General features: G+C 47.5%; 2 protein-coding genes across 3 annotated transcripts in view; both read right to left on the bottom strand.

Moving 5' to 3' along the window:
• Positions 1–1,130, bottom strand: part of atp1a2a (ATPase Na+/K+ transporting subunit alpha 2a) — a 35,702-nt gene extending 34,572 nt beyond the window's left edge. Inside the window, exons 1-2 of one of the 2 annotated variants that reach the window (XM_076098182.1) lie at positions 1,119–1,130; positions 127–201 (exon numbers count right to left, since the gene is read on the bottom strand). In XM_076098182.1, the coding sequence (XP_075954297.1) occupies positions 127–201; positions 1,119–1,130 (87 nt within the window). Of the gene's footprint in view, positions 1–126; positions 221–906; positions 960–1,118 lie in introns of those variants that run through there. The other variant, XM_076098179.1, reaches the window with a different exon arrangement.
• Positions 1,131–8,169: 7,039 nt separating this feature from the next.
• mpz (myelin protein zero) lies at positions 8,170–18,404 on the bottom strand. The gene is made up of 6 exons (XM_076098569.1): positions 18,359–18,404; positions 16,670–16,836; positions 13,704–13,917; positions 12,831–12,960; positions 12,292–12,334; positions 8,170–8,211 (listed from the first exon to the last, which is right to left on the bottom strand). Exons 1-6 carry the CDS (start codon positions 18,402–18,404, stop codon positions 8,170–8,172), a joined length of 642 nt encoding a protein of 213 aa, XP_075954684.1.
• Positions 18,405–20,058: the final 1,654 nt, after the last annotated feature.

Genomic DNA, 20,058 nt, shown 5'->3' with positions numbered 1-20,058 from the left:
TTCATTTAAAGCCTTGTTAAATAACCCGGTGTCTTTGGCGTAACATAATTTGGGAGCAGCAGCGATGGAATCAATCACCGTGCAGAGTGAGTGTGGGCTGGAGCAGTGACAGCTTGTTTTTCTTACCAAGGACACTTCCTTCTTCAGCTCTTCCAAGTTCCTCTCCTTCCTCTTCTTCTTCCCTCCACTCTCGGCACCATTCTGGGGAGAGAGAGAGGGGGGGGGGGGGGTGAAAAAGAGAGATTTCCATACATCAGAACCTATACAGAAAATAAGTGGGAGAAGCCACATGCTTGTAGCCACATTGTGCCTACCTATTTACATTCACAGCCACGTATTACAAGCTATCAGTGTGTGCACAATGGACTTGGTTCATTTCAATCTCCTGGCACTGTTGGCAAACCATTCACTGAATATGGGGGAAAAATATTTTTCTCGTAGTGGGAGTTCCTCATTTTCTGCGAGCCAGAGAGAGAGAGAGAGAGAGAGCGTGTGTGTCATGAACAGTTGGAAGAATGGTGCATCATGGAAATCATCTGCTGCTGTCAGTCTCCTCTTAACAGCACGTGTGCATGTCGGTGAAGGAGGGATCCACGGAGCGACCGAGAGGAGAGTGTGAGCGAGTGACACAGTGAAAAAGTAATCAAAAAGAGCCAAAGAGGGAGCACAGAGCCGGTGGAGTGCCTGAAATGTGTCTGGCATAGCAATTTCCCCCCACTGTGCGCGAGGAAGATTACCAGCCTGTCCTACCATAAAGCTAAATGGAATGGGCCTGATGGAGAGAATAAAAACTAAATTACGTAATTACCCAAATAAACAGCAAGCCGGGAACAAAACCCATTGAGGAGAAAAGCTATCATCCTGAGATGTTACTGTCTTTGGAAAAAAAAACAGCAGCATTGTGAGAATTCCAGCCCCGCAGACGCGTTTAGAAATCTCAGTAGTTTTCCATGATGCATGTCCACGCCATATGGCTGTTGCTGTATATACGCCACAGCAGGGACACAGACTGAGTCACGTTCATCCATTCACTTACAACAGGAAGCAAAGGTTTGAGAGTAATAAAACAGACTATTTCTGTAAGTTTGTTTTGTTTGTTTTAAATGAAAAGAACTTACCCCTCTGCCCATGCTGGATGTCCAGACGTCGGCAGGTTACAATGTGAAGGACAGCGCTCCCCCCCCCCCCCTCACACACACACACCACACCACAGCTGAGACCTCCCGCCCCCACGTGTGGAAGACATTGGTGGCTTTTTTTGGGCCTGGCACCCCCCCCCCTCTCGTTCCCTCACTACTTGCTCCCTCCTGTCTGGGTAACCTGAGCCATGCAACTCCCCACTACTACACTCCTATCCCGAGGGCCTCTCTGCATCCAGGCCCCCCCCCACCACCACCACCACCACCAAACACATACTCTCACACAGTGGGAATTTCTGGGTTTGTACCTGCACCTGCTCAATATGTTCCCCTCCCCCCTCACAGCACACACACACACACACACAGTGTTCCACAGAGAAAAACATCCCATCAATCACTGCCGTCAACACAACAAATGAAACCTTGCACTCTGCATAACATACAGTATTTATAACAAATCTGATAACGAGGGACCGACGTTAGCCCTCGAGCAATGTGAAGGAGGCATTCCGCTGATTCTGAGCACAGACCGAATCCTCTGTTCTGCAAATAAATCCTGTTTTATAATTTCCTAATTGATACTCAAAGATGAACTTTCTCCTGCTTGAATTCACAGGGACTTGTAGTCAGCGATTAGCTTAAAGTCCAACATATTTAGAACATAAGGCAGGTCATCAAACGCTGCGCCCACACAACAGATGCAGCGAAGGATCCCGTGTCAGATAATACCAAATGCCTTGTTGCGAACTGCTTTTAGAGTTTAAATCCCCCTTCCCACATTGCAAGGCCTCTAATCCTGTATGAGCTCTGTTCTCTGATGTATGTATATGAGCCACTGTCGTGTCTCCTTTTCAAGGATTCTCTCACTAAAGGTTTCTTTTTTTTTCAAGGATATGTTTGTTTCCTTATTTCACTGTTCTTATATCCCTTGAGTTTAGCATATGTCCTTGGTGTAAAATGCAAAGTGTCTTATTTCACAGAGATAAGAAAAAAATGTAAATATAACAGAAACCAGAGAAGTAATTAAACAGGTCATGTAACCTCAATGGGTCAAGGAACAAGAGAGGGAGGAAGCTAATATGCTAATATGCCTTTACCTTATATCAAGGTAAAAATTTTAAAAGAGGAAATAACACATTCCTTAATTCATTCCTTAATAAGCAATACAGTACACTCTTCAGTACACTAAACTACTTAGTGTACATGGTCTGGTGTTGTTATTTGTGATGTAACGTTAGCTTATGGTGGATAATACTTACAACTTGTAAGTATTTTACAACTAGTCCCGTGTCAACATATTTTAACATGTCACCGATAAACATTTTGATGGTTAAATTACCAAAGTCAAACATAGCTGCTTACCTCAAAAAACATAATTAGGAGCTGCCAATGACGTCACAACCATGTTTAAAAATAGGGATTTGTTCCAGCCAGGTTAGCTATTATTAGCAATATCGGTTGATAACGACGCAGCATGTTAACAGAGGGGAGTTGGGCAGAACGGACGCAAGTAAGACGGAAGTGATAGTAAACAGCATATTACAACAGATTCGTTTTTTACCGGGCAGCCATCTTGGATTTTGAGGTCAGGGTTTCGTGAGAGTTCGCCCGACTTCAAGTGGAGTTCTAGTTTAAAATGTACGACTGGGAAATTCAGACTTCCCAGTTCAAATTGAATGCAGCGTAAATATCTGTGCAGCACATACAGTAGATGCACCAATTGACTGCCATCTCCTTTAGTTTACATCTCTTCCAGGAGTAATGTTGCAGAGCTTCTGGACCCATCAGCCCAAACCTTTAGTGCTCATTTATGACGATCAAGAACCTCTTGTTGACGCCGAGTCACACTTTCTGAAAAAACATTTTATTGATTGTTTCAGACCGTCTGAGTGCACCTTTCTAGTTTAATTTGTACAGAAGCAGAGATTTAAAATGTTGTGGTTTTAGGGGAGAGTTATTTGCTGTTGCCAGGCGACGACGATGAGACTCTGGGCAGCCTGCGGCTGTTGTTTGTCAAGATATTGCTACATATCTCCCTTTTAAAGCCACAAGTGATCATTTTTACCTTTCTCTTTGTGTGTAAGACAAAGAAAGAAGATCCAGTATGTTAATTAGTGAGCTTTGCGAGGCATATTTTTGGACTTTGGAGGGAACCAGGCTTACTGACTCCAGTGCTAAGCTAAGCTTAACACACACACACAAGAGCGATATCAGTCTTCTCGTCCGACTCTCAACAAGAAAGCAAATGTTTAACCTAAAAATGTCAAACTATTTCTTTAAAAAAAAAGGTGCTATAATGACATAAATTCTACACAGAGTAACTCCAAAGTCCCTAAGTTTAGGATTTGAACATGTCTGACTTCAGTGACTCCAAGTGGTGGCATCACAGGAGACACTGGCACGCCTTCACCCCCCTCAGTCAGTCATTCAGGTGCTGCAGATGAGCAGTTTCACTGGTCCCCAGATAAAGACTGTGTGGTTGTGCTGCGAGTGTAACTGTCTGCATATGAAGCGGAGCCTTTCTGAAAAGGTTACGTATGCTCTCTGAACCCAGCCTGCCCATTAAGTCAGAAAAAATTAGGCCGTTCTGAATTACACCTCATTTTGTGACCCTGTAAAATGTGAAAAGGTTGTAAATGGTCACTGAGCATTTATTTTCAGTTCATCATCATTATTTTTTGGGTAACAAAGGGCACGGTGAGGTGAAACCATTTTACTCCTCACCTGCTGCCATGAAGCAAATGTTTCAAAGTTTAGTATCAAAACAGAATTCCTTTTTGAATTTAAAAGGTCATTGTTCAGCAATAAAAACCTCCAGACTAACTCATCTATAACGTTCTCATCGTGTATGCAAATGTCTTTAGATAGCTAACAAGGCTAGTGCCTCATCAGAGCATTCAAATATTTAAAATGGTGGACATCTCATTTTTAGGAGGACTTTCTTCTTATGAAAAGTTCATGAAAGTTTATCTCTGCAGAGGCATTCGTGGCAGACGTACACAATGCTAGAAGTGAAAGAAAGTAGACTGCAGACATTTCCAGCTGGGTTTACTTTGTCTTCTGTTGACAACAGCCTCGCTTGGGGCTTTAATTTTTTATTTACGTTCTCTTTACAACACATTATACAGTCATCAAAAATTGTTAGTGCTCTGGAATTATCACAAGCATTAAAATAAATGTAAAAAAAAAAAAAATGTAAGAAGCGGCAGTCGTTTCAAATAAAGGAGGATTATTGTGCAACTTTGACTAATACAGTTCATGATACATATAAAACATTTTTTTTAAAAGGCATTTTTAATGCTGTTTGTCTCATGTCAGGTGTCTGTGTGGCTTTGCTGCAAAAGAAGAAAAACATTCTAACCAATCCATGTGACTGGACAGCTAAACAGCGACTAGTGAAACAGATCTCCAGTTATAAATATGTGGATTCTAGCACCTCCATTGCGGTTATGAATTTTAAAGGAACATTCAAGTCTACACTATCCACCCTGCATATCAAGCACGCAGATCGCAATCCGTCTTTGGCTCGGGGGTTGGGGGAAGGAGCACCTTTAAAAGAAAGCTCTGGGGGAAGAGCCGACTATCTGTGGTGTTACATATGGATTTTTGGCTTGGTTTAACACGCCAGATAAGTCTCTTCCTCTTCCAAAGCTATCTCCCACAGCAAGGACCTTCCTCCCCCCCTTATATATTTTTTTTCTCCTTACTCCCCAGCCACATCGCGCTGAATCGGAGGCTAACCAAACCCTTATCTATACCCTTCATCTTCTCTCCGACACCGCACGACAACTTCGCTTTTCCCATCGTCTCGGAAATAAAACGTACACCAGAGAGACCGCCACACAGTACCTTCCATAACACACGAGGTCAGAAATATAATGACATATTCCATCGAATACAATTACATTCCCTCCCTGCCTCGATAAACATGTTCTCCACGTGTTTTCTCGTACACATGTAAAAAATGTCTCAGAAAACAATATTTGCTTTACTTAGGGTGACATACTGTTGTTGTTGTTTGCTTTGTATCAAATCAAATTTTTAGCACTCGTAACTAGACACACATATACATAAAACACGACCGGAAGAGAGCTAGCTAGATTATAAGTTTCTGTTTGGCGTCTTCAGTGAGAACTATAGGCGGATTTCGGCCCGTGTGTTTTCCGTCCTTTGCCAGTGGCGGGCAGAGGACAGAGCTGTGGCATTCGAAACCAGCAGAAACAACACAGTAGAGGGTCAGAGGAAGAAGGGGAAGGCGGGCCGGCAGGGGACATGCCTTTGGGGGGGGGGGGGAGGGGAGGAGGGGAAGCATTTTCAAGGACAAGCGAGAGGGCGTTCGTCGATCATTGGGCAATCCGTAGGGAGGGGAGAGAGATGTCTGTCATCGGGTTTGAAAGAGAGAAGAAGAAGGACGAGGAGGACAGAAGAGAGCGGAGAGAGGAGCAGAGCATTGAGCTGTAGGCCTGGCAGTCAGATAAGGAGAGGCTTAAAGAGTGGAGTGGATTGTGTAGAGGCCCTTTTTCTTCTCTGCGGGGGGAATAATGCAGTTGCAGAGTCTAGACTATAAACGACGGGAAGAGGAGGAGATAAAGAAGACGTGAAGACGGAGAGAAGGAAACAAGGGGGCTACGGAGGGAGGGAGATGAATCCCAAGATGGGAGCAGAGATGAAAGAAGTGAACAACAAGGGAGTGAAGACAGCAGGGGGAGGGAGGAGAGAGGAAGATGGAGAGAGAGAGATATCCTGTTACCAGTGCGTGCTAAAATAATTAGCCCTGGGTTGGAGAGGAGAAACGTGTGAGCGGATTAACTGGACCTAAAATAACAGAGCAGAGACCTCCTGCTTGTAAGCCCCCTTTCTGTCAGGCTCCCGAGGCCCGTGACGTCATTCCAGGTCGTCAGTCGCCGGCCGTCGAGTCAAAAGCGGAGTCAGGCACAAACACCACAGCAGGCTACCCCCCCCCCCCCCCTCCCCCTCCCCTCCCCTCTTTCCTGATCACCTCTGTCATTTTTTTCCTCCCCTCCCTCCCTCTGTTAGCAGAAAAATGTGCAGCTGTTACAGTAAGGCTGTGCGCTCTTATAGTGCCAGAAATAGGCCCCTTTAGCCAGGGCATGGGACACAGACAACCTCCATTAGCTCAAATGTGAGAGGATTGAATCACCCCCGAAGCTCGAGGGCCCGAACCTCCATCTACGCCGATAGACGCTGAGAGCAGGAATCATATTTCTCTCTCACTATCACTCTCCCCTCCGTCTCTGTCTCCCACTTCTCTCTATCTGAAGTCCAGAGTGCACTCACAGCTCCGCTCAGTGTGTGCGATTGAGTCGTAAACATTAAAGGGGGGGGGGGGGGGGGGGGGGTCGGGGGAGATTCAGGAGATTCTTCTGGGTTCCTCTTAAGGAAGTTATGTGCGTTGTTAGGGGTTTGAACAGTTTTACAGTTTGCCCAATGAGTGCATACGGGGATCTCCAATCAGCCGTAGTAGCAAAATAATTTGACGTTGTTGCCACCGATATAGTCGGACTATTCTTACAGCTAGTGGTGTCTTGAAAGAGTAGAGATAATGGGAAATAATGGGGGTCGCATCAGGCTGGGCAGAATAGGAGGGAGCAGACTAGAGGAGTGGAGACAGTCATGGAGAAGTCAGACCTTTATCTACAAGAGAGAGAGAGAGAGAGAAGGAAAGAAGAAAAAGAGGGAAGGGAAGTGAGAGAGGAAGAGAAAGAGGATAGAGCAGTTAGCATATAAATCACTTCTGTAATCTGAATTAACAAGAAAGTCAGGAAATTCACAGTGAAAGAGGAAGAGATGGTGTTGGAAAGGAAAAAGAATGGAGATCAGTGTGGAGGGAGAAAGTTAAGAGTTTGACACGTCGCCTACGGAAAAGCAAATTGGCTTGTCCCCGCAGCTTGGGATTCGTGATGCGTATCGGACGCACTTGGAGAAAGCTTCTTTTTTTTTTTTTCTGCGGCGGATAGGATCACAATGAAAGGAACCAGAAAGGCGAAACCCGGGGAGCAGCTTTTTTAGATTTTGTTATCAAACCCAGCCGTCTACAGGGTCTCGCTTCAAATGGCATATCTTATGACCTGACAAAAGTACTCGGGGTGCCGGCTGGTGTAGGAGATTATCACGACATCTCAGATCTCGGCCCACAGAGCTGCGTCTGCAGTCATCAGCCTGTGGCAAGAGCAGATATGATTTGACTCATTTATTCAGGGACTCAGGTTGCCGGTGCGGTGGGTGCGTAGTAGGTTTTTGGTTCTGCTGTCTCATCGGTAGACTTTTCCCGGCTCTCTCTCGCCCTCGACGGCTCCCTCCCCCCTCCCCCCTCTCCCCCTGCCTCCCAGTTGTTTTATTCTTTGAATGTGAGCCGGTTAGCGAGGCGGGAGAGGAAGCCAAGCGGTTTGGACCTCCCTATCCCTCCCTCGCCGCCGGGCCTCTCCTCCCCATTTTTGCGGGTCAGCTCCAGCTCGATGGTCATCAGCACCCGGCCCTCCTCCCCTCCTCCCTCCTCCCTCTCTGTCTTCCTGGCTACGGTTCTCTGCTGCTGCTGCTGCTGCTTGGGCTGGGCCTTGAACACCGCCAGGTGGACGGGCTGAAGCAGGCGGCTGGCGAGCCCGCTCCAACCCAACCCCGCATCCTATTTCTTATCCTTGCGTGACTCCTGCTTCTTCTTTTCCGAGGCGGCCGCCTTCACCTTGGAGGGGTCGGCGGGAGGCACGGGGCCCTGTGGGGGGAGGTGGGAGAGGGGGTCGGGGGGAGAACAGGGAAGGAGAGTCACTTCAGGAGGAAAGGAGCGTGGGGGGGGGGGGGGGGGGGGGGGGGGGTAGAGAGAGGGTTGGGGGGCAAGGACGGACGGAAGGAGGGGTGAGATGGGTGCGTTAGAGATGAGAGGATGAGAGATGAAGTTAGCAGGTGGAGCTGTGTGAAGAGGACAGAAAAAAAACACATTTAGGAGGAGGACATGCAGAGAGAGAGAGAGAGAGAGAGAGACGGAAAGGGGTGAGGAGGTAGAGAGACAGTCCTTTTAGGGGAGGGGGTAGCAAGTGAGGGGGGGCGGTGTCCAGAGCTGTAAGGGGGTGACAAAACAGGTAACCATGCGTTAGGATGGGACACAGTGGCAGACGGGCTCCATCCACCTGTGACACCTGAGTGACAATTGATCAATAACACACACACACACACACACACACACACACACACACATGTACACACACACACACACAGTGTATACCACATTGGGCTCTTATTGGGATTTGACGATTAAGCAATTTGTATGAAAACATTTTAAAACCGTTAATAACTTTGGCTTAAAAAGTGAGTTTTAGACAACTAGGTTCCATTTTAATTATTGTTTGAACGTGATTTGAATTACTATATTTCAGTGTGTAATGAGTTACATAAAGTCATTAAAAGGCTGTTTACTGATTTAACACTACGGCCCTTTTCACGCTTGAAACGAAGTCGCCCTCGCTTTAAGTTTATTCTTTAACCTCGTACTAACGATTGTGTCATCATTATTCAGATTATGTTTGCTCTTCTCTCCTTCCTGTGTTTTTGTGCAGAGCTGACTAAATGCAGGAAGATGCCGCGTCTCGTCTGGACCGTCTTGAAAGAGCAAAGACGCTGCGTCTCTCGCAGCTCGTTCTGTATTCACCTCATTTCAACCTGCTGTAAATGCTGACTGTCCTGTGAGTCAACACACTGGGATAAAATGTTGACGCTAACATCTACATGAAAACGAAAGCTGCACTTCACTACCGCGAACCGTCCCGTTCAGAGAGGGGAACGATACCTGGACATGAATTATTTGTTCACAAATCATATAAATGGGATATTTAGTGAATAATTAAAGATGACAGTGGAATAATAATAATCCGTTATACAGCATTTTGCTGTAGCCTTGGTGATGGACCTGAAGGGCCACATTCAGCCTCCGTACATCTTACTTGTTCTTATATAATTCACCCATTCACTCCCACTCATTCTGTATATTGTCCGTGCAACGTCCAAAAACATCTCTAAGAAGAAATCGATGAAGGGGAGGAGGAAGGAAGTAAAGTGAAGCTTCATTTGAGCACAACAAATCCATCAGGGAGGACAGGACAGAGTGGAGATCAGGTCAAGGTATCACTTAACTTTACAACAGCTGTATTCCAGCGCATTAACCTGCGAGTTAACCTATTGAAAAGTATGATAAGTGCACGATAATACTCTGATGGGGCCTAACGAAACCAGTACACCGTTTTAAAGTGAGACAACGGAGGACAGTGAATAGAGAGCATGCTGGATCTGAGCGTTTGGAGACACATCAGGTTAGTCAATGGTGGAAAGCACGCTAGAGGCTGCTCCCAGCCACTGAAGCCTCCACTAATAACCCCCCACTGATTGCATTAGAAAATGCATCATCTTTAATCACGCACTGAGCCAAAGCAGCACGCGCGCCGATAAGACGGCAGCCCAGGCGCACGCCGCAGCTAGCATCCGGCTCGACGGGGGCAGCTGCGCAGCCCATCCGGTGTCATTACCTTCGCTCACACTTCCATCCTCTCATACATCATCGTATTGTTTACCATTATGCATCCCACGGTAGGCTCAGTTGCTGCTGTGTTGCAGAGCTCCCCACGCTAATGACGGGGCTGCCTTGTAAACACACTCGAGCTCCTCCTGCTTAGGCAGAGTGCAGAGCCCCCCCCCATCGCTGCAGGGGCTGCACACACTTCAAAAGGAGTGTACAGTGGCAAAACAGGAGGGACTGGTGGGGAGGTGGTTTGGGAAGGTAAGTGGCTGCGTCCCCTGCTGTATACTAAAGAGAGACGCTGACAGGTGAGCAGGGGAGATTGAGAGGTGGATGAAGAGTGAGAGGTAGTGATTTTCTGTCCAGAACCGGGGATGATCAGAACCCCGGACACCTGAGGAGGGAGAGAGACTGGGAAGGGAGTGATGTGATGGTGGTGGTGGTGGGGAGGAGGGTGAGGAAGTAGAAAGGGAAGAGGACAGGGGGAATTACAGACAGATAGATGCTTCTCATGGTCAGCAAGGAAGGGAGAGGAGGAGGAGGAGGAGGAGGAGGAGGAGGATGCGACTGAAGAGGGGGAGGGAGACTGGGGACGGGATGAAAGGAATGTGAATGAGAGAGCGAAGGAGGGAGTGGAAGTATAGTGAAGTAAGGTAGGGAAGGGAGGGGAGGCAATCGGGGGATGGAAAGAAGAATGGGTGGCTTGTGTGTGTGCGTGAGCTCTGATCGATACAGAGTGCACTCAATTATCATTCCGGTACAGTGTGTGTGTGTGTGAGCTTCCGTATGTGTGTCTGTGTCTGTGTCTGTGTGTGTGTGTGTGTGTGTGGCTGCGGGGGTGAACTCCTCTCCCACAACTCCACCTAATGGGGAGTAGCACACACCACACGGTTCCTTTGTCTCTCTGTCTCCCCCACTCCCTCCCTCACGCACAGCCCTTTTGGAGATTTGTAGTGCAAGCCCAGCAAGCTGAAAGTAACGAAGATGGTGAGGCTGATACAAAAAAATAAAATAATGTCGTGTCAGCAGAGCCTCCTAATAAGAGCTATTTGATCAAACAACCACTTATGAGCGCGCTGTGAAATCCCACGAGCCCTCGGTGTGCGGCGAAGCTACAGTACAAGGGAGGAATCAGCTCTGAGGGTAAAAAATAAATAAATAAAAAGGATACAAATAAAATAAGGCAGTGTGAGCTCAGATGGAAGATTGTTCTTCCACGACTCGCAGGAGGAGTAACTGTAAATGACAACATTGTCAAATATCCCAGTGTCCTTTTGGCGGCGAGTTATTTATTCATATATGCACCGTCACCCACCGCAGGCACTTGAGAGCAACAGACTGCAGCTCCAGAGTAACCCGACAGTCACACGACAGTAAAAAGGAAAGAAGAAGACAGCGGGAGGAAGAGGGAGGAAGATGCGACTGAACGCACTTCTTGGAGGCCGGAGGGAAGGGTTGGCCCCTCGCCGGTGTCGCCCTCTGGGTTTATGCCACAGGAGCGCTCGTCATCACATTAGCTCATACCGGCGGCTAAATGACACGCTGTCACAAAAAACGCCTCTGATCTCCCGTTTGCGTGTCTCTCATTTCAAAGATTTTTTGATTCAGGGAAAACGCTTCGAACCCAAATCCCTTGACTTCCTTTTTTTCCTCCATTATCAGCAGGCAAAGGCGTGCAGTCGATTACAATACACCCCCGCAACCATCCAGCCCCCGCATTACCACAGAGTAATCAAACACGACTTGCCCTGGTGCCTTGTATTTACAAAGGAATACAAGCCACCAAAATGTCTGATTAATCCACCACTTGAGGCTATCGCTCTCCCATGAGGAAGAGAGGGAGTGGGGGGGTGGATATCCCAAATCCTTGGCGCGCAGCAGCGTAAACCCACCGCTAACAGCCCAGACCATAATAGGCCCAGTGATTTTCATTTGACTCCCAGTGAGCGAAATCAGCAGCTTCCGTCCCTCTCCCCACTGCGAGCAAATCACACCCCCATTCAATACAAGCAACAGCATTGCTCGGCCATTTCACAGTAGTTTGATTTTTTTTGCCCCGTGGCTGTTTACTCGCGCCGCGATGTTTGGCCCCCCTGAGGGAGCCGAAGGAGGGGTGAGGGCCACCAGGAAGAGAGAGAGAGAGAGAGAGAGAGAGATTGGAGGAAGGACGGCACCGGCTTTAAAGCTCCTCCAACGATGAGGCGGCACTAGAATTCTAACAGCTTGAACACAGTTATTAGAGTTTGAATGAAGTGTGGTTTTGTTGTTGATGTGTGTGCTTTGAGGAGGAGTCAAGTGTGCAGACATATTGGAGCTGCTTGGACTGGATTATAAAAGCACTGTGCCGTTATGCACCGTCATGTTGGATGCGTGCAATTGTGTGGCTGCTCTGCAACAGAATGGATGAATATTCCTTCTGACAGCACGTGTCTAATGCTGAATTATTGTAATCGCTCCAAAAAAGGACGTCGTTTTAGTATTTAGTGCCCGAATGTGACAGCAAACCGAGCTGTTGTCGGATGGACGTGTACATGTGATGGAGCGTGTCAAGGAAAAGGAGACAGAGGAGGAGGAGGAGGAGGAGGAGGAAGAAGAGGGGATGGGTTCAGGAAGGGAGCGGAGAGAACTTGCCTGTCTCTGCTGTGATCCCTCTTTCTTTTTCTTGCCATGTTTGCTGGAGGGGACAAAAGAAAGACAATGTCAGGATGTCGAATCTATCTCTCCCTCCAGCGGTCACGGGGCAGCATTGCCAGGCAGCCATCACAACATCGACTTAATCTGCTGGCCCCCCCGTCTCCAACACAGTCCCCAGGCGCTAGACGCGTTAAGATCTCAGAAGATTGGAAAGGTATAAGCAAGATGATGGATCCCATCATCTTCATGATCGGGTGGATTATCCACTCTGGATCTTTCGCTTCACTACTTTTAATCATCTTGCTTTGGACGTATGCTTTATTTTTTAGATTAAATCTAAATGAGAGATCATTATCCGTCTCTTTCCAGCCGACTAACTTCCAATCTAAACCTGGAACACCTAACTAAATGACAATGGCGGCTATGCCAGCTTGGCCACGCAGGTGTCGGTGCCAGGGATGGGCTCCGGGCTCATCTCCCGTCCCTGGCACAAGACCGACTGGCAGAGCGCCGCCGGCCACGGGCCGGGCACTGACCTGACACTGAGGCTGAAGACGCGGCGCGCCACCAGGAACCTCATCAGGTAGTAGATGACCACGACGAGCACCAGCAGGCCCAGCACCACCCCGATAATGGACCCCGTGATCACTCCGGCCTGGATGGGCACTGTGGGCGGGGGGAGAGGAGAAGAGAAAGAGGGGGTATTAGAAGGTAGAGCAGAGGGTGAAGAGGAGGAAGTGACAAAGAGAGGTTGGGAGTGTTCAGAGGGACAGGAAGAAGATGTCATAAGAGGGAGGAAATGGACCGTAGAGGAAGACGAGGAACAAAGTTAGATGGAAAAGGAACGAGAGATTAGAGTAAAATAGACAAGGAGTGAAAAGGTAAAATAAAGGTTGAATGAAAGTGGAGAATACAAGTGCAGTAGAGACACAGAGGAGGAAGAGGAGGGGAGGAAAGGTAGAATAAAAGGTGAGAGTAAGGAGTCATGGAGGAGGAGGGTGGGGGAAGAGAAATGGGGAAGAGGAGGCAAGCAGGAGGGGGAGAAAAGAAGTGAAAGCGAGGCAGCGATAGCGATCTCAAACGGAGAAAGAGATAAAATTGTAATTGATTCCATTTAACGGGACTGGTGCGAGGAATTCTAAGCGAGGCGGTGCGCCGACCGGTCTGAACACAGAACTGGCTTTAGTCTGATGCACAGCGCAAAGTGGGATTCATTTCAGAGTTTGGAATGATTATAACAACAATTGAGAACAGTTGGCTTCTGATGAGGAAAACTCACCAAAATATGCCATATGGGCTCAGTGGAAAGCTAATGAGCAGACACAGATGTAAGACAATGCGGGAATTAGACTTTACATCCCGGGGAATTTGATTTTGTTGAGGACCCCCCCCCCTCACTCCCATCTCACCCTTCTCAAAGACCAGCAGGCGGACGCTGGAGGGCCGGCCCACGATGTCAGGGGGGTTCTTGGCGTCGCAGGTGAAGGTGCCGTTGTCGTTGTAGTCCAGGTTCTTGATCAGGATGGAGCCGTCACGGCGGCCCGGGTTCCCCACAAACTCCACGCGGTCCCTGAAGGGGCCCTTGTTGTCCACATAGGCCATACCACTGGTGTAGTGGAAGATCTGCAGCAGGACAGAGCGAGCATTGTATCGTTTATGCATGTGGTGTCACCATAAAGGCATGCATTTAATGTGTGTGTTTCTGTGGTTGTTATATCTTGAAGTATTTTTGCATTTTAGGTCAATGTTGCTTCTGTTCTGGAGGCTCATAGGTTGCTGCAGCCTGTAGTGATTCATATTTTAAAGTCATGTACAGGATCATGAGTAAAGAAAGAGTCTTTGTGCAGCTGGAACTGAAGCTGTGAGAGCACAAAGAGAGACACAAAGCAGTGAAGTCGCGGGCTGGAAAACCAAAACAATGAGCTAAAAACACTTCTTAGAGCTGGTGACATGATGATTCTCTGTGACATGAAGAGCAACAACTTTCACATTTCACTCATTTGATATTATCTAAATATAAAACATCGTTATAAAATAAGTTATTAACTGGCTGCTTGAGTTTAGACTTAATCTAACACTAATGATGGAAAAACAATATGTTAAACGTTATATTTCTAAACGTGAGTTGACGGAAAGAATATTGTTTTAGTGTTATTCCGAAAGTCAGGACTATCAACACTAGTATTGACAAGTTGTGAACGATGTGAACGATGCCCAGCCCGACCAAAAGTCTTAAGAGATGACGGACAAAGCTAATTGATTTTAAGGGAAATAGGCCGAGGGGCACAACTGGGGTGAGCAGGGGTCAGTCTGCACCCTCCAGGTGAATGAGGAAGTAACGTAAACTTGCATTCTCTCTAATGACCATCAGGGGGCGACTCCTCTGGTTGTATAGAAGTCTATGAGAAAATGACTCTACTTCTCTCTTGATTTACTACCTCAGTAAACATTGTAAACATGAGTTTATGGTCTCAAGCTCTAGTTTCAAGTCTTCTTCAACACAGCATGATGTTGTCGTAAATTATGGTCCATTTAGAGTCAAATAGACCATAAAGCAGAGTATGCTTTAGGGCGGGGCTACCTTGTGATTGACAGGTCTATACCACAGCGTTGTCCGGTCTGTCTATGATTTTGTTTTAGACCTTTAAACCTTTCGCAGTGTGTTTTTTCTGTTGCCATAGAACGTCTCATTCAGCGCTCCACCCTCTCATGACACTTCTGGTTGCAGAAAAACACACGATGGCGACTTGGGGCCTTAAAACCGTAGTCTACAAACCAATGGGTGACATCACGGTGACTACGTCCACTTCTTATATACAGTCTATGGTAAGCGTCGCAGACTCTACGAGGTCAAATTTGGTTGACGTTTTGGTAAACGATTATTTGAAATGTCCAGCACACTTCTGATTGAAGGTTGGAGGCCTACATGAGCCACAGCTGAATTACACACAGCCTTTTAACATGATATGAACATGCCAGGAATCAAATACGACATTTTTAAAAGGACAAATGCACCATGAAAACAGACATATGAAACCGTAAATCCGTCCCGACGGGTAGAGAAATGAGCGACACAAGATAAGTGGTGGGGAAAAAAAAAAAGAAGAGAAATCTGGTTTCAAAGTGAGGGCACAGCGGGAGACGGATGAAAGCGATGGAGGTGAGGGGAGGAGGTAATGAGAGAGGAGGGGAGGGACAAAGAAGGCCGGGCTGTGGAGGAGGAGATTAAGAGGTGGACAGAGGGAGGCACAGTCAGGACGGGGAGATAGAGAGATTAGGGAGATGGCGGGACGATAAGGGCAGGGAGAGTGAAATTAAAGAGCAGGAGGCGAGAGGAGCGGGAGGATTACATGTCGGAGAGAAAGTTTCTGTGCGCTTGTTGTTTCCTTCTCCGAGTTAATACACATCTCCTGCACTTGTGCGTCAGAAAAGAAAATTGGGTATCGCTCGAGTGTGTGATGACATTTCAGACGTTCACACAGTCCTGTGTTTGTCGGATTAAACCGGGATTCATGATGATTTGCAAGTCTCCTGTTCTGTCAGAGAGCCCTAGAAATTACTCAAAATTCATGAATCCGGGAGCGTAAATGATCAGCCTTGGTGAAATCACACAGAACCTGATATTAACGCCGCACAGAACAAGTTTGCACGATATAGTTAGCATGGAGTTCTCTATCCGGAAATCACGGCATGATGCGTCATCAGCTCACCGCCCCCTCCTCTGACTACTGTTCTGCTCCTCTTCGTGCCTGGTAGGGGCGGAGAGGGTGGAAATAATAACAGGTTGGTTTTCTTTTTTTGCAGAAGACGCAGCCGTTGTTGACAAGTCTGCATTTTCTTTTGTATTTTCTTCTTGAATGTGAAAAACGTCAGGAGGAAGTACATAACAACAGAATTTCATTTAGGATAATAAGGAGGAAACCATCGACCATCCTAATGATGAATATCTTCCACTATGTTCACCAACTAGTGGCTGACGTTATCTGTCTGCTTGGTGCTGAGCAGGTGGGTCAATCAGAGCTTTTTAACAGAAAACAGCTGCGGATGAAAGCCACGCATGATGAGGACATGAGAGCGGATAAAAACAGAGAAGCCGCGGGCTGTAAAAAACAAAACAATGAGCTTAAACATGAACTTTTTGAGGAGCTTACATTAAGTTTGCTCCATGACAATCTCATCAAGTGCAGCTTTAAAGTGGATGCGTCTGATTTAGATAGAGATTTAGCGATTGCTACAGGTGGCTTCACTGTGACCAACTGTTGCGTATTATTTTCTTTGCAGGATGAGGGCATCATCACCCGACAGTACGCCTCTGTTAAGTACCACGGTTATCAATAGGCGGGCTGGCGTTTGTGTGTGTGAATCTGTGCCTTACGGAGATGCTGTCCCGGGAGCCATCGGGCCTGTAGGTCCAGGAGAAGGTGACGTCCTCCGAGGTCCAGCGCCAGGAGAAGAAGGAGCAGGACAGCCGGACGTCGGAGCCCAGCAGGGCGTGGCGCTCCCAGCCGGTGTAAATCACTATGGCCTGGGACTGCTCAGGCACTGGGAGACACAAAGCATGTGGAGTCATGCACAAATAAACATGCCGCAGCGAGATTCAAACACTCACGCTCCTGTTTTTAGTTCAATATTTGATGTATTCTGCACAGTCGAGACTAGAATTTGCAGCACAAAGTGATTATAATTGCAAACTGCAAAAGCTTTTTGTTGGAAGAAAGCAAGTTTGTGAACAAACAAAACCATCCGTGCACGGTTGTCTACATGAGGGGACAAAAAAACACACCGATGGACATTTATCCTTGTTCTGATATACGTTTGATCTAAATACGCTGGCATTTCTTCTTAAGTCTCTACATTCATGAACATTTTTCCACTCCATATGTAATGATGAGGCATTATCATATTACTTTTCTCCCTGAAATCTGCCAAATAAACCCCCAAATACTTGCACCCACACACACTGTTCAACTGCACATTTAGTGGTGTCAGACCCACCATTGATTCACACATGCACTCAGTAAATATTTGGATTATTACTGGGATATTGGTGCTCGTCTCTCAAAGTCAAAGGGGAACATAATTTTCTCCATTAATATGGATTACGTTGGCTTAATCGTGTGCGCTGTTTATGCTTGAATAATATCTAATGATCGATGTTAATTTGGTTTTGGCCGCAAAATCAATATTTTACTTCCCTCGAAACACGCACTCGGCATCTCAAACAGCCACCAAAGCCCCCCTGGGAGCTGCACAGACCTGCCACTCCAACGGGTTGTTTTTTTTGTATTGTTAACTTTCACTCGGATCGTGTGAACGGGCCACCGCGCGTCTCGGTGTAGCTCGCGGCTACATCAACACTGATGCCCCTGAAGTGTCGCGGGGCTTTGAGCTGCCTCTCCTTCAGCACCCGGGGAGGAGAGGAGAGCTCACGGCTCTCACTGCCAGCGTCCTTGAGCGAACGCCGTTAGTGCAGCCAGCAAAACCTGTCAATGAAATCTCGCTTGACGTTTCTAATTAAAATTTGGACAAATATCTGACAGGAGGGTGAGCACAGAAAGCCGTCTGCTCGAGAGCAAAAGCTCCGCCCACCCTCCCCCCCCTTTGAAAGTCATATTACTCTTTATAACTTTGCAAGCTGAGAGACACCTGCTACATAAGAGGACAGATTTACACTCAACATAACACACCTGAGAGTGAACAATGTCCTCCACAGCTGACTTAATGTCGTTTCTTTAATTGAATCAATAAGCAAATGTTAAGATATTAATTCAAGTGCTTCAGTTTAGTGTTAAGCCAGTGTAGTGTGAGATATTACATTTCAGAGAAAGATCAATTAGTTCCCTCTTAAGCCTATTGAGCCTTTTTATTATCAAGTCCATCAGTTTTCAGGTATAAGCGCTGAAGAAGAAAACACAGAAAAGGCCCTCTTCATCACATCCCCACTTAACCTTTAACCCCGCATCGGCGAAAAGATAATTTCTACATCTTCCCCTTTTTTTCAATAGATGAAACAAACCTCAATTAAAAAAAGTTCAAAGAAGATTCTTTCTTTCTTTTTTTTTACCTATTCCCAGGAGGACAACCGACGCCAGCGCCAAAAACGTCAGCATGGTTTCAGGCTTCAACGGAGCTCCCAAAAGACTTGATGCCGCGGACCTGACAGGAGTCTCTGTCGAGGAAGAGTCCCACTGTGGAGGGAAGCGTGAGTGGAAGGAGGAGAAAGAAAGAGAGTGGAGTGGAGGGGTGAAGGACGCCAGGACAGAGGGCTTCAAAACAGGACAACAACAGAAAAGCCACTGTCCGCTGGTTTATACCCAACCACACCCCTCGCACAGGCCCGGCCCGGCCCGGCCCATTCCTCCCCTCCTCTCCCTCCCCACCCCTCCCGCCATTTCTCTCCATTTCGCCCCACATTGAAACAAAGCGTGCACATTATCTTGTGAAGTGGAAGGGCTAACAACGGGCAAAGTGGTGCGAACGAATATGCAAAACCCTGAGCGGCATTACACCGCGATGGATGTAATGTGTGCTTGATCACACCCTCACCGTGGTGTGACTGAATTGAGAGGGAATGCTAATCAACGCTTCGCATGTAGGCGCGAGCGAGGTGTGTGTGTGTGTGTGTGTGTGTGTGAGAGAGACGTGTGACGTGGGGATTACCATCTGCAGACAATTTGCATGTGATTGACTCATATGTAAATATTACACAGGGAGCGGTGGGGGGCCGTCTCGGCCCGTTTACAGTGAAGGAGGAGGGGATGAAGGGGGGTCAGCCCAGTGCTCTCTCCTCCATCCCCTCTCCAAGCACTTTCACCAGGGTCAGAGGCCAGCGGGGGCCCCAAACAAAGCCCCGACTCTTTGCTCTCCGTCCTCCCTCTCTCCAGATTCCTGTCGTTTGCTGACGTCGAGCACTTGGAGACAATGGGGAGAGAGGGAGACAGGGCCCGACTGGTGTACGCCCGTCTGTCAATGGCGCTTTCTTCCTCTCCCTTTTCTTTCTCCCTGCCTGCTTTTGGGACAAAGCAGTGTATTCAAAAATGCATCGCCCACTCCTCGCTTTTCCAGTAACACAGACAGCGAGCGAGCGGGGAGAGACCTGCTATATATAGATGGGTTGATATGAGGACAGGACAAGAGGCGCTAGACGGATCCAGAGGCAGGACGCGGGGAGACAGCGAGACGAGCTGCAGAGGAATTTCAGCAGAGGCCTCATTTTCTAAAAGGTCTCATTCCATCATCCTGCCACATGTCATAAATATGCATCGGTTTTGCCGCTGGCATCGTAATAGTGAATACATGCACAAATGAATGGGCCGCGGTACTCCTCCAGCTTCAGCAAACACACAAGCTGGATGCTCTCATTCCCAACGTGAAGTGCAAACCATAACAGTTGGTGATTGGACCCCTCCCAACCCCAAACCCCCCAAAATGCATATATGATGAGAGCGAAAGACGAGGAGGAACTCGACAAGGTTGTCCACTTCACTTTGTCATTTTATTGAGCCTACTTATCCAGGATCTCCTCTTGCAAGAAGCGGGCCCTTGGCCCGAGACGAGCATTTAGCGGCGGGATCGCATACTTGCTTACAATTTGAGGACGCGGCGTAAAACATTCCTCGCCACTTGTGAAAAATCCGCTCCCGCTCATTCATCTTAACACCTCAAATACCCGCGCTGACGGATCAGCTGAACAAAAATGGACCATCTGCCAACTTGTTGGCGGCCTCGGCTGTCTAAGCTTTGGCTCCAACGTCTAAATCGCGA

The sequence above is a fragment of the Anarhichas minor genome, unplaced genomic scaffold (assembly GCF_050575085.1).
Source record: "Anarhichas minor isolate MPS153535 unplaced genomic scaffold, ASM5057508v1 ptg000024l, whole genome shotgun sequence".
Lineage (NCBI taxonomy): Eukaryota > Metazoa > Chordata > Actinopteri > Perciformes > Anarhichadidae > Anarhichas > Anarhichas minor.
The sequence above is the reverse complement of the archived record's forward strand: the minus strand, read 5'-3'. Positions and strand labels throughout refer to the sequence as shown.